We start from the raw sequence: 13,530 nt of genomic DNA, 5'->3' as shown, positions 1-13,530 counted from the left end.
TTTAGAACTATTCTAGTTAAATTTAGATCAATTTAAATTAGGTTAACTAAATCATTAAAAACTCAATTAAATTAACTAAATCTCACCACATCAATGGTTCTTTTTCTAATAACTTAAAATCTGACAAGAATTAGACTTTGGATAACAATTTTTCAAGTCAACCCCTCAATTATAATTTAAAGTTTGTTTATTTTTACAGTTTAACCCACTTTTCCAAGTATTTTTCACCTGCAATGCTTTTTAGAATGATTTCATTAAACTAATATAAAAAAAAAATTATTTTAATATAATTTCAATTAAAAAAATATCTTCCGCGTTAACAACACACAATAAATATGATGCGAAGGGCAAAATCTCCAATCCGGGCTTCACATGTCTGGACTGCAATGATGCAATTGCTACGTGTTCAAGAACCAAACGTTCACGTCAAACGGGGCAACACTGTAAATTGCTTTCTTTAACCCTTAAGTCTTGCTATTTAAGGTTGGGAGATCAAAGCCAGGGAACGGGAGCTGGAGGTAAAACGCACACCCACAAGATGTCGAGTCCTGAAGAAGTTAAAAGGAACAGGGGTAGATGAATCCATCAATGTGTAAACGACCCTTCACCACCACTACAATGGCAGTTACCGGGTTCGTGTGATCACTGCTGCTATTGGATATGTGTTGCATGCCAAGAAATAACCTGAAGCCACTGCTCGTGACGTCGCCAAGGCGGCTACTGGTACTGCTGATCCTAGAGACACTCATCCTAGGAAGTACATAGATGGCTGTAAAATCTTTTGTTCTTTTGTTTGTAACAGGGAAGGGAAGTAGTTTATAATCTATATCATGATTAGTTACTTTTTTTTTTTGGGTAATTAGTTGTTTCCGGATCTAAACCTGTTTAAGATTCTGATCTAGAATATGCAGGCTGTGGTGCAAAGATACAGGCTGTGGTGCAATACATGTCTCCTACTGTGAGTTTTTGAAAAGGCAGCTTGCACCACAGCCACACTAAGAATGTTTAGAAATGTGGTAATAATTATGATTTAAAATATTTTTTATTTAGAAATACATCAAAATATTTTTTTTATTTTTAAAAAATCATTTTTAACATCAACATTTCAAAACTTCAGAAACATAAAAATATAATCAAAATTTGAGGGTCTAAGACCACAAGAAGATAAGAGATCAAATGGGAGCATCACAAGATCGGTCAACAATCTATATAATTAAAGAAGAGAGTGATTCTTAAACAAAAGTTGAATAAAAGAACTATAACATCAAAATCATGACATGTCTGTCTCAATCCAAAAATGTGCAAATTGGTTTACATTTGAAAACATAATAATTATCTACTAGCTGTGAATCTTACCCTGTTTTGGACGTCGAGGTGGAGGAAGAAAGGGATCTGCTAGAGTTAATCAATTTTCACTGACGAATAGATGAGCCTTGTGAACCATAAGCATGCATAGAATCCGATTGTCCCCGTTAGCACGAAAAATGCATACGATGCAATTAGCATGTATCCGAAGTACAAGGCCCCTGAAACAAGTTTGGTTATCTCAAGCTTTGTGAAGAAGTAGAATGTTGCATAGAGGAAGAGGTACAGTGCTGAGGAACCGGATGTGAGGTATGACCTCCACCACCAGAGGTAGTCCTCGCTGCATAACTGGAAGTAGCAGAGGACAATTGTTATTTCAGCACAGGTGACCAAGAGTATTGCGAAAACGAGGAACAGAAAACCAAAGATGTAGTAGAATTGATTCAGCCAGATCGAGGTGAGAATGAAGAAAAGCTCGATGAAAACAGCTCCAAATGGAAGAATTCCTCCGATTAGGATTGAGAAGGCTGGGTTCATGTACCAAGCCTGCTCTGGGATCTGTCTCGGAATTTTGTTTGTCTTCACAGGGTCCTCAATTGCTGGCTTCTTGAACCCAATATAGCTTCCAACAAACACTAGGGGAACTGAAATTCCAAACCATAAGAATATAAGAGCAAACATTGTCCCAAATGGCACAGCCCCAGAAGATTTCTGGCCCCAAATGAGAGCGTTCAAGACAAAGAAAATGGCAGAGACGACCCCTGGGAACATGACTGCAGTCCTGAGTGCTATTTTCTTCCATTCTGATCCTTTGAACATTTTATATAACCGGGTCGAGGCATAGCCAGCAAAAATGCCCATGAAAACCCAAAGTAAGAGCATGGCTGTCATAAGACCACCTCTGTTTGAAGGGGAAAGGAATCCGAGAATGGCAAAGATCATGGTAACAAGGATCATTCCAAAAAACTGAACGCCAGTTCCAACATAGACACACAGCAGATCTGAATTAGATGGAGGCCTGAAAACATCTCCATGAACAAGCTTCCATCCAGTCTCTTCTTGAGCTTCCTCCTGGGTCTCAAGTTCATTGTACTTCGATATATCACGGTAAAGGGTTCGTAGCATGATCATAGCCACCATGCCAGAGAGGAAGAGAACAATCATCAAAGAATTTACAATTGAGAACCAGTGAATTTGGTCATCAGTCATTAAGAGATAGGCATCCCATCTGGAAGCCCACTTCACATCACTATCCTGAGAGGTAAATCAAGAGAAAATATGAGAAAGCAAACTCAATCCGTGTAAGCAAAGTATTTCACTGTTATCTGCCCATGTGATAAATGAATAAAATGGTAAGGTGGCTTGCTGTATTATAGCTTGCCAAGGTGCTCAACAAAATACATGTCCAAACCACTGGCATATAGGGACAATAACTGATGACAATACAACAGCTTATCGTGAAGTTGAAATAGTAACAGATGACTACAACGTAAGTTTTAACTATCTGAAGGAAAAGAAAAAAGAAAGAAAGAAAAAGGAAAAATAAATGTAAACTGTGTAGTCATGTGCAAGATCTCACCTGGAATTCAACATCGTATGTGAAAATGATTTCCGCTTTGTCTTCAACTTCTTGAGGAGTGTTAGAATTAACAACAGTATGTCTTGTGTGGGGGTCACATGTTGTTAATCGAGGCTTCTCATCATTCCACTTCCCTTCATATGCATGTTTAACACTGGTATTTGAAAAAACAAATATCATAATCATGGAATCAGGTAAGAAGCAACCATTTTACAAAAACGATATGATCATTAAATAACTGACCTGAATGGTTTTACTTCAAATCCAACAATTCTTGCAGAATTAGATTGAGGATCTTTATGATACTTAACAATGAATGACAGGTGATTGTGGATAAAATATTTTTCCTCTTTGCTCTGCATATAACCAGACAATGTAAGCACAAGAAAAAACCAACACATTAAGAAGGGGAAATTTAAGTGCAATAATGCACATACCCCACTGTATTGGCCTTTGAGCCCAACATGATATCCAAGCTGATAAACAGGAGGAGATTCCTGGTCCAGCCTTTGGATGGGAACAACAAGAGGAAGGTTATCAAGGATCCTGTCAAATGAGTGATAGAATAATTAGAAAAACAAATTTCACATCTCTCATCATGAAATTTAGTAGATAGACTCCACGCCTAAAAACAGTGTTTCATACATGTTAACCCGATACTCGTCATCAATCTTCTCTTTGAATGCCTTTGCAGTTTTGGAATCAAGTGTTTTCCGGCAAAGAACATTGCACATCTTTGCATCCCCCATGTTAAACTGCAATAATTCCAATCAAAAGGTCAGGGAAATAATAGTGCATGCATGTGAAGAAGTTAATCCACACTCATCCAGCCTAACGAAACTGACCGCATAGGGGGAGTTTTCAATGCGATCACCACGAAGTACTTCCCCAAGATTCTCTGCACTGTCTACAATTTTGGATGGGGTACAGAAAGGAAGAGTATAGTATGAGTAAGGAAGTTGTGTTTTTATAGAGGTCAATTTGTTCACTTTCACCATCAACTCAGCACCCTGCAACCAGAAGAAAAAAAAAACAAATAAACAAATAGAAAAACCACACAATCAAAATGCAGCCTCTATCTTTATCTCAAACAATCACAACAAACACGATCCGAAAAACAGTATTGATAAAGCTCCTAATTATACAACCTCCCCAAAAAACAAAAGTCAGAAATAATTTCTTACTCTAAAAACACTTGGGATAATCAATATTAATTTTTTCATATTAAGCCATACCGCCACTAATTAACACTTCATCTCAATTACACTCACTAATTAACTACAGCATCTTCAACTATTTAATGCAACTGGAAACGAAACACAACACAGTGACTACAATACACCATAATGCAATAACAAATTCACACGATAACTTCAAAGTAATTATTTTTATAAAGCTAGCAAAAACCATAATGACTGTCAAGATTAAACATAAATAACAAAATTAGTAAAACTAAACAGCGGATCCTCCTCGTAACTGACAATGCTGATCTAGATTAACACAAATAACAGCTAATCAAATCCCTAAACCACCTCCATTAACCTAAAAAATCCTTCTACAATCAAATCAATCATTTTCACTAACAAAACAAAAATCTATCAAATCTCACATTCTCCTCGCACTAGAATCAAACAAAACCGATCTGAATAAAACTCAGACAAATATAACTCATAATAATCAAAATCCATAAGCAGCAATTCGTATCAGTAACGAACTTAATTTGAAATCAAATGTCATACTTCACTAGATAACAGCCTGATCAAATCCCTAAACCACCTTCATTAACCTAAAAAAATCCTTCTGCAATAAAATCAATCATTTTCACTAACTAAACAAAACCTAACAAATCTCATATCCTCCTCGCACAAATTAAAACAAAACCGATCCGAACAAAACTCGACAAATATCACTGACAATAACTAACTTAATTTGAAATCAAATGTCATACTTACAATACAAAATAACTAACAAATCACACATATCCCTTGCATAAATCAACAAGATCTCTATAAATCAAATAAAAAAAACCGCAAAATGAGATCTGAAATGAAAATTTGTAGATCATGCAGTGAGAGTAAGAGAGAGAGAGAGAGAGAGAGAGAGAGAGAGAGAGAAGTGGAGCTGACGTTAATGAAATCCTGAGGAGCGACGCCAGGGAGGTAGAAGGAGTGAGCGCCATGAATAAGGATTGTGAGAATTGTACATATCGGCAACAGCAGAGATCTCGATCTCGCGCGAGGCGCCATGGAGGAGGAGGAAGATCTAGAGGAGTGATTTTGTTGTGGAAATTTGTGATAGAGGAAGGAATTGGGGTGTTGGTGTTATATTGTAAAAAGGGGAGGGGAGGGTCAACTAGTTTTTTGAAAGAAACGATGCTTTGGAGCTGTTGGATCTAGACTTGGCTTTTAAATATTTTGGTGAAATTCATTTTGGTCCCTGTAAATTGAGATATGTTCCGCTTAGATTCTTATTGGTTTAATTTTGTTATTATAGCCCTGAAGGTGGAAGAAATTTTATTTAGTGCATTAGAGAAATGGATGCAAAACTAAGAGATAATTATATTTAAAAATAAGAAAATATTAGAAAACTTTCTTTAAAAAATAACTTTTTTTGAGGAAGATATTGTAATGTATGGTAATTTTAAAAAGTAATTTTTACTTAAAAATATATTAAAATATTATATATATATATATATATATATTATATTTTACATCAACACATGAAAATTATAAAAAAAATATTAAAAAATATTAATTTAATATTTTTTTCAAAACAAATATAATTTTAGAAATTATTCAGAAAAGAAAGCTACTTTTATCCCAAATAGGTTCTTATTATCTTAAATTGGAGTATGTTTTTTTAAAAAAACAAATTCAGCCTGTTTATTAAAAAAAATAGTAAAAAAAATAAAAATTGTCAATTGAGATAAAACAGGAATGTGAAAGAGAAGTTTTTTTCTCTCTCAAGGCAAGAAAGAAGAAGACGTTTGTCCTTGTAGGATTGATATAGGTAGATTATAGGGGTTTAGGAAAGCTATATCTAAACTTCAGGGACTAAAATATAGCTAACTTTTATTTTTTTTACAATTGGTGAATTTGACAAGGTGAGCATTGGCTTGGGTTTGCCGCGTTGGGGGATCTACAAGGAGGATCCAGCATTTGAGCTTTAATCATGGTAAGAAAATCGCACTAGATTTGGATCTTTGTGACGTGTCGGTGATGACTCGTGTGGAGAAAGCCGTCGGTGGGGTTGGTTGACATGTCGGGTTCATCAACTAGAAATGTTATTTGTTGTGCCTTTATTTGATTTATTAATTATTTATTTATCAAAAGGTGAAGCATGCGGGTATTCATTTAATAATGTTCAGAGCATTGGTGGTTCGAATGACTATTTTCTATTATTAAAAGATTTGATGTGAAATCATATAAATAGTCGTACTTTTTTATTTTTTTATTGATTTCATTCTTAACATTTGACTGTTTTCATAATTTATTATTTATTTTAATTTATTTAATTTCAAACAAACATCATAGCAATTTATTGGTTCTTAGACCCATTTGTTTGGAAAGTTTTTTTTTTTTAAAATCAATTTTGAGAAAATGAAAAAATACCTTTATAAAAATCAAGCTAAATTTTTCTTTAACTGGAAAGTGTTTTCCGTTAACCAACTTTTTTAATATCAAAAAAATACAAAAAAAATTAAAAAATAGTTTCTCAAAAAATAAATTTTAAAAAACAAACATAACATTAATTTTACAAGTATATATTTTGATCATGGCAGAACAAAACTTTGTTTACTTATCCTATTAATGGCTCAGCGAAGGCTCAACAAAAAGAAGAGCAGCTTGATGAATAGCTTGCGCGCGCGCGCGCGCTGGTTAGTCTTGTAGTGACGTTGTGGTGCCTTTGGCTAGTGGCAGTGACTCCATGTTTCAACCATATCCATGTGATTCAAGAGGTTATATAATTGACGACTTCAAGCTCCTTACGACATATCTGATATCTGCTCTCTTTCCATTGAAATCAATAAAAAGAATTCTGTTGATTTCAATGGGAAATCGCAGGATATAAAACTGATTCTCCGACAATCGATAGCAACATCATTTTCTCCAACGAATTGAGAGGTCCTTACAGTAGCGGCGGGTAACTGATAACAACATATCTGATATCTCCTACTGATATTCAGAGACTTGTGTTCATAACAATGGTTACATAACACGATGCTCTCTTTAATTGTAGTGTGTTTGAGAATATATCAGGCAGTGATGTTGCTATCATAACTGTGAAAGGTGTGTTCTGCTGATGAACTTATCGTTGAAATGAGAAGAAAATTCACATAACATATATGTTTACTATGCAAGATCACATTGCTTGGATATACTTCCAACGAAAGAAGATGATCCGAAGTGGTTGGTAGGACAGAAAGAAAGAGCAGGGATCCTTGAGAAATGGATTACCAGATACCATAAAGATAAACTAGTCCAACGAAAGAAGATGATCCGAAGTGGTTATTAAACTCGGCCTAAGATTTATTTTCACAAACTGAAATATTTTCTGTTGGTCCTTCTTACCATCCTTCTTTCTTTCCTGGATCGACCAAACTCCAAGGCCCATTTCCATTTTGCAGAGACTGAAAGTCTGAAACGTAGGATTGAGCTATCTTCCTTCATTTTTCCTTCCCATTTGTGCTGCACTTACAGCTCGACATTGAACCAAATGGGTCTCATCTCTCACTAGGAATTTGGGCTGTGTCTTTACAAAGAGAGTTCCATAAAAAAAAATAAAAAAAATAAAAAAAAAAAAAAGAGAAAAATTCTCCAAGTAATGATCTCAAGATTTGAACCCCGTAATGATAAAAGCCAAAAAGCATTTAATTTTGTTAATTTTCTTAGAAAAATCCAGCTTCTCAGAATTCTGGATAGTAATCTTGAACAGCTTTCCTTACTTTCTTTGATTTTAATCTTGTCAGCACCGATACTATGGGAAACCAATCCCGTTTGGATCAAGGCAAGACGCCTTGAAAAAGGCTAGCACTCTCGGATATTTCAAATTTCAACTCGGTTCAAGCTTTAGCAAACTATGCCGAAATTATCATCCACGTAGAGGAGGAATTCCATGCTAAACACTCTCCTTGATTGCCGTCGGAGCATCATATGGTGGCTGTGAGGTATTCCATGGCATATAAGTTTCCGAAAAACTTTGTTTCTCACCTCCTATTGTTAATTTGCTTTCGGATTCTTCTTCTCATTCCAACTTGTTCTTGTAGTGTTTGCTTCTTGGTTCCGGCTGAAATATCCACATGTTGCCCTCGGAGCTGTGGCCTCTTCGCCTCCAATCCTATGTTTTGATGACATAACACCAGCAAATTCCCACGGAGCTCTGGCCTCTTCAGCTCCAATCCTGTGCTTTGATGATATAACACCAGAAAATGGCTATGTTTCTATTTTCACCAAAGATTTCAGAGTAAATAACAAATTCTGATGTTTTTTCAGTTCTGGTTTGCTTCGAAGTTCAAAGTTTCAGCCAATTGGATTTCGGTTTGCAGGAAACCAGTGAGAGATGCCATGATAATATAAAAAATTCATGGACTGTGATTGACAAAACTTGCTTCCAAACCTAATAGTATTTCAATCCTGGGCTAGAAATTCATGACTTGCACATAATACTTTGGTTTTTGCAATCGGGTTTTGATTCCTAGATTTGAAAATTTATGATCCTGTGTGATCTTTCACTCTTCTCTTAGGCCCTAGAAAAACTCTTCTGAGCTCAAAGACTACTTGCCCCAGACAGACATACATGGCTGCTGCTTAATATGATTCATCACTGTATCCATGACATCGATGGATCTTCCACAGGATCAAATCCGTGTTATGTTAATCAACCCACAGAAGAAACTGAAACAGATATAGATGGAGTTGGCAGGTAATTAGATCATGGAAGAACTACGTTTTCCTTATCTTCAATGAGAGCTCAAAAAGATTATGCAGTCCTATATTCTTACCAAGTCTAACTCTGTGTTGTTGTGGGACTTAGAATGCACTGACGTTGTGATACATTTTGCCAGCGACAGTGATTCCAACACATTGGGTACTACTTATTTTGGAAGCCATGTATGCCATCCTCTTTCCCCTTCGTTTTCCTCTTTCCCTCCATCCTAGGTATTACTTGACTGCAAATTTTGGTCTGTTGATGTCCATGGAAAATTGCAGGCTACAAAACTGATTCAATATCATTTTCTCCAATGGACTAAGAGACCCTCTTTATGTCAAGAGAGAAGACAATTGCAACATATTTCATGGCACCAATTTATTTCACTGATTTCTTTCTCATACATGATATATCTCTGTCAACAATCTCGTCTTCTTCTTCGCCCTTGATTAAAACAGAATCAAATTTTTAACATGAACACGCGCTCTTTCCCGACTCCCCAGTTAACTCATGGACCGCCTATCTTTTTTTATCAAAAACAACGTTGTTTTTGTTTTATTTTTAAATTTCTTGGTTTTAATAGATCAATCCAGTTGAAAGTCAACCTAGCAGATGTCTAGATCAAGCTTCAAATACCGAGTAGGTCCGACGAGCTGGGCAAAGTTTAAAAACTAGGAGTGCAATCCTTGACCTTAATTACCATGACAGGTGTTGATTGTTCTACGTAATACGAGTGTGCATTATCAGCCCACGTAGAGAGCAAAGAATATTATTGTGAGGGGGCAAGGGTAACTAGCAGTCTGTGCAATCATGTCGAGCTCTAAGAGCATAAAACCTGGAGAAAAATCTCAAAAGCCATAACCTGCGGGCAAAACCCATCACTCAAAACGTGAATCCATGCTAAGAACACAAAAGGAGGTTTGGCATAAAGGGATCCAATGGCCCCCCACATTGCCCTTTTAGCCAAGGTAAAGCCCGTCCACACCGTAACCATTATCACCTTGGATCCTCCATCATTCCCATCATCATTAATTTATGATGGTTTTTTCCCACGCCTGACATAATTTTTTCCTTGGAGTCACACATGAGGATCATTTAGCCTAAGACTTGCTTTTTGTCAAAGAATATACAGTTACCCCCTAGCTATGGACTTTGGTTGTTAAACACTGTCCACAAGTAGCCAGTTCATCCTATCATTGAAGTTAGTCAAGGGGAATAATTTTCTGCTTATATTTACCATTTCAAGTAGTCCAAGACTGTTTCGGTATTCTATATTAGGCTTAATATAATCATAAAGTCGTTATGAAGGAATATATTACATCAACTCCACCAGTCAAATAAGTACGTATACGAGAAAGATTCAAACATTTTGGTATATTTTGACAAGATTTTAACCTAAAATATAGATGAATGTTTTGTTTTGTTTTTCTTTTTTCAACCAATACCAAATATACTGCCTAACATCTTGACCATTATGGAAAAATGAATGGTATTAATAATTGTTATTAAACTTTAATAATTTGGAGTTGGACGGGTTAATATGTAACCGGGATGGTATAGGGTTAAAATTGTCAATTTCATCATGTTCTGTCTGAAATAACTGGCATGTCTCATTCCAGTTCAAAAAATAAAATAATCCGGAACAAATTTCATCTTGCTCGAGTCTCGGCTTGTTCTGAAAATTCCAGTCGGAATGTTCCGATCAAATAGTGTTTTTTTTTAATCTATTTTTTTCTCTAATTTTATCCATCAACACACCTAGTTTATTGAAAATTGAACTTTGTAATTTATTAAGGTTTATTTTTTTATGATTATATCATTCTCCAAAACATACCGTTCTAGTTGAAAAAACAAAACACCACCCAGAATGGAATTTATAACCTTGCCTAATACGTTACTCGGGTTGAGTTTTAAAAAATCAGGTGGAAGTTGATCCAGTCAAACCTAGACAACCTAGTTAGTCGTCTCACTCCACAATCAAAACTTGATTTAAGTTTTTAAAATAAACTACATGGTTTTGATATTTTTTCATAAAAAAAATAAAATACTATCATTTTAATTTATTTAAATCAACATAAGTTAATCCGTTTAATCTATATAACCCAGATTGTACCTCGAGTCTTGTTCAATAAGTTTGGTGACAATAGACTCAGCTATGAATATGAATGAAGAAATGAATGCCGGCTCTTTCTGCTAACCCCAGGAAGTAACTCTTTATTTTAGAAGGAAAAGAACAGTCAAATTTCCAAGTTTGACATGGAAATAAAAGAGCAACAACTACCACCATTGCAGACTAGCATCTGTGTCTGTGTCTCTTCTAGGTTGTAGACTAGCGGGCTGCTAGCAAGCAAGCTAGCTAGCTGATGCAAGACAGTGGTGAATGTTATCATCATGGATATAATCATTGGAAAGGCAAACCTGTGGAGTAAACGAAAGAGTACTCCTAATTTGATGCTATAGATAGCCACTCTGTGTCTGAGATATCAATTTTTACCACTGCCACTGGTAAAAAGTACATGAGTCGTTGAATTGCATAATTATGAGGCAGCTGTAAAGGATGACGAGGGCTTGGTGGTGGTGGTCTGAAAGGAGCACTGGTCCAAATTTACTCATCAAGCCATTAATTTGAGAGGTCTGGGGACAGTATTCAACTCTATAGGGTCCCCTACTGTTTACCCCTACCCTTCACATGGAGCTTGGGACCAGTTAAGGTTGCAAGCACCAATTTTCCCATGCTAATATTATGTGGGAATTAGGGAGGGTTTTGAATTGTTTGCATGAAGGGTAAAGACCATTTTTACATGCACCCAACAAAAAAAAAAAAAAAAAAAATTATCTAGTAGGTGGCACTAATAAAAGCCTAGGACTAAGAGTTTGCTCTACTTGTGGTTTCATCTTCGAGCTATGTGGTTACTAATATGATGGTCACTAGAGGCTTACATGGTCGTTAACTTCAGGGCCCGTGAAATTAGTCGAGGTGCGCGCAAGCTGACCTGGACACCCACGTTAATAAAAAAATTATTTTATAGTGTGTTTGAAAACGGAGTACAAACTGTGTTTTTTAAATTTTAGAATTTTTTTTGTATAAAATAATTTTTTTATGTTTTCAGATCGTTTTGATGTGCTGATGTCAAAAATAATTTTTAAAAAATAAAAAACCTTTATTTTGATGCATTTCTAAGCGAAAAACACTTTGAACCGCCACTACTACCACAATCTCGAACACACCCTAGAGTATTTTCGAATCAAATTTCATGTATTATATTTTTTGTTTCATTGGACTTTAAATAAATTGTATGTTAACTTAATTATAGCTATTAAATCTAGCTCAACATGATGAGTTGACTCGATGATTCACTCGTTCTAAATTTGACTTGGATTGAGTTTTATTTCAAACTATTTTGGATATTGATTTGATCAAACACGAATGACCTAGCAAATTGACTTGCAACTCAATTGTCCCGGTTAAACCCAAGCGAGAAACAACTAGGTAAACTTTAATTTTTTAATGTTTTATATCAAAATTATTAAAACATATAAATAAAAATTGCTAATTTAATATTTTTTAGGTTAAAAAAACATAATATAAAGCAAGTCTGATTGCATTACCGGAAACATGATCCTTGATATTGGAAAGTGGATGTTCTTGATTTGGCTGTGATCCTCGGCCTTTCTCGGGAGAGTAGTAGTAGTGGTACAACAAGTCTGCATAAGGATACTAAAATCTACCAAATGGGATATACGAATATGCTGACCCATGGGGAAAGGAGATAAAGAGCACATCACCATATATAATAATATATTATTATTATTATTATTATTATTATATATTTGAAGTGTTACAAACAAGTCATTATGCTATAGATCTCAACTTCAATTTGCATATCATCGTGTGTGTGATAGCACGTTTTTCTTTTTCCAAATTCCTTGAGACTTAGATCTGGATTTGTTTGTTTCCGTGATGCTGTTATGTTTTATTATTATTATTATTATTATTATATATTTAAAGGTATTTATTTAATTAACGCATCTCATCATTTTATTTCAATTTTTTTAAAATAAAATTTAATTAAAAAAATTATAATTTATATTTTTTTCGTTAAACTTATCTTTTTCAAGCTCAAAAACTAATATAATATCAAACACACATACAAAATCCACCGTAAAATCTATTGTGAATGACCATTCATAATTAAATAAGGTTGCAGGCAGTAAGATATGATTTTGAGTGTGGTTGAGATTATGGTAGATGTTAATATTTAAAGTATTTTTTACTTTGAAATACATAAAAATAATTTTTTATTTTTATTATTTTTTATATCAACATTTCAAAATATAAAAAAAATATAAAAAATCATTTAAAACAAAAAAATTAAAAAAAAAGGCTCGTTACAAACATAAAAACAAACATGCTCGAAATCTCTTGATTTGCTACTAAAAAAGTAACTGAGAATTGTGGTCACCTTTTCCCTTCTTTGACACGGATAGTTTTACCTGCTCGAATCAGATTCGAACGCCAATCAATTTGGTAGGAACTAATCCATGTCAAGCATGCCTTTCATCTCTTTTCCACTTGTCTTTCTATTTGACCCCATTGATCTTGACCCCCTTGGAAATTCCCTTCTTGGCTAAATATCACCAATGCAAACCAATGGGAGAAACCAAAACAAAATCATTATAAAGTTTTTAGTCGGATTAGATAAGAAATTGATCCAACA

General features: G+C 34.8%; 1 protein-coding gene and 1 long non-coding RNA gene across 2 annotated transcripts; one reads left to right on the top strand and one right to left on the bottom strand.

Annotated features, from left to right (window-relative positions):
• Positions 1-1,193: 1,193 nt before the first annotated feature.
• LOC7468690 (transmembrane 9 superfamily member 8) lies at positions 1,194-5,261 on the bottom strand. Its single transcript, XM_002308671.4, has 7 exons — positions 5,011-5,261; positions 3,730-3,894; positions 3,530-3,639; positions 3,322-3,430; positions 3,128-3,240; positions 2,885-3,038; positions 1,194-2,559 (listed from the first exon to the last, which is right to left on the bottom strand). The coding sequence occupies exons 1-7, from the start codon at positions 5,128-5,130 to the stop codon at positions 1,402-1,404; spliced, it is 1,929 nt and encodes a 642-aa protein (XP_002308707.1). The 5' UTR covers positions 5,131-5,261; the 3' UTR covers positions 1,194-1,401.
• Positions 5,262-7,725: 2,464 nt separating this feature from the next.
• LOC18100708 (uncharacterized) lies at positions 7,726-8,375 on the top strand. Its single transcript, XR_002982217.2, has 2 exons — positions 7,726-8,051; positions 8,151-8,375. It is a non-coding gene; the product is annotated as an uncharacterized LOC18100708 (long non-coding RNA).
• The last annotated feature ends 5,155 nt before the right edge of the window (positions 8,376-13,530 follow it).

The sequence above is a fragment of the Populus trichocarpa genome, chromosome 6 (genome assembly GCF_000002775.5).
Source record: "Populus trichocarpa isolate Nisqually-1 chromosome 6, P.trichocarpa_v4.1, whole genome shotgun sequence".
In the NCBI taxonomy this organism is placed as follows: domain Eukaryota; kingdom Viridiplantae; phylum Streptophyta; class Magnoliopsida; order Malpighiales; family Salicaceae; genus Populus; species Populus trichocarpa.
The sequence above is the reverse complement of the archived record's forward strand: the minus strand, read 5'-3'. Positions and strand labels throughout refer to the sequence as shown.

Bases quoted from the DNA above. Each gene is read 5' to 3' on its own strand.
- LOC7468690 (XM_002308671.4), bottom strand. From the start codon at position 5,130: ATGGCGCCTCGCGCGAGATCGAGATCTCTGCTGTTGCCGATATGTACA. The intron at 3,895-5,010 runs GTCAGCTCCACT...TTCTGGTTGCAG, and splicing joins CTCCTCAGGATTTCATTAAC to GGTGCTGAGTTGATGGTGAA. The intron at 3,640-3,729 runs GTCAGTTTCGTT...GAATTATTGCAG, and splicing joins TTGAAAACTCCCCCTATGCG to TTTAACATGGGGGATGCAAA.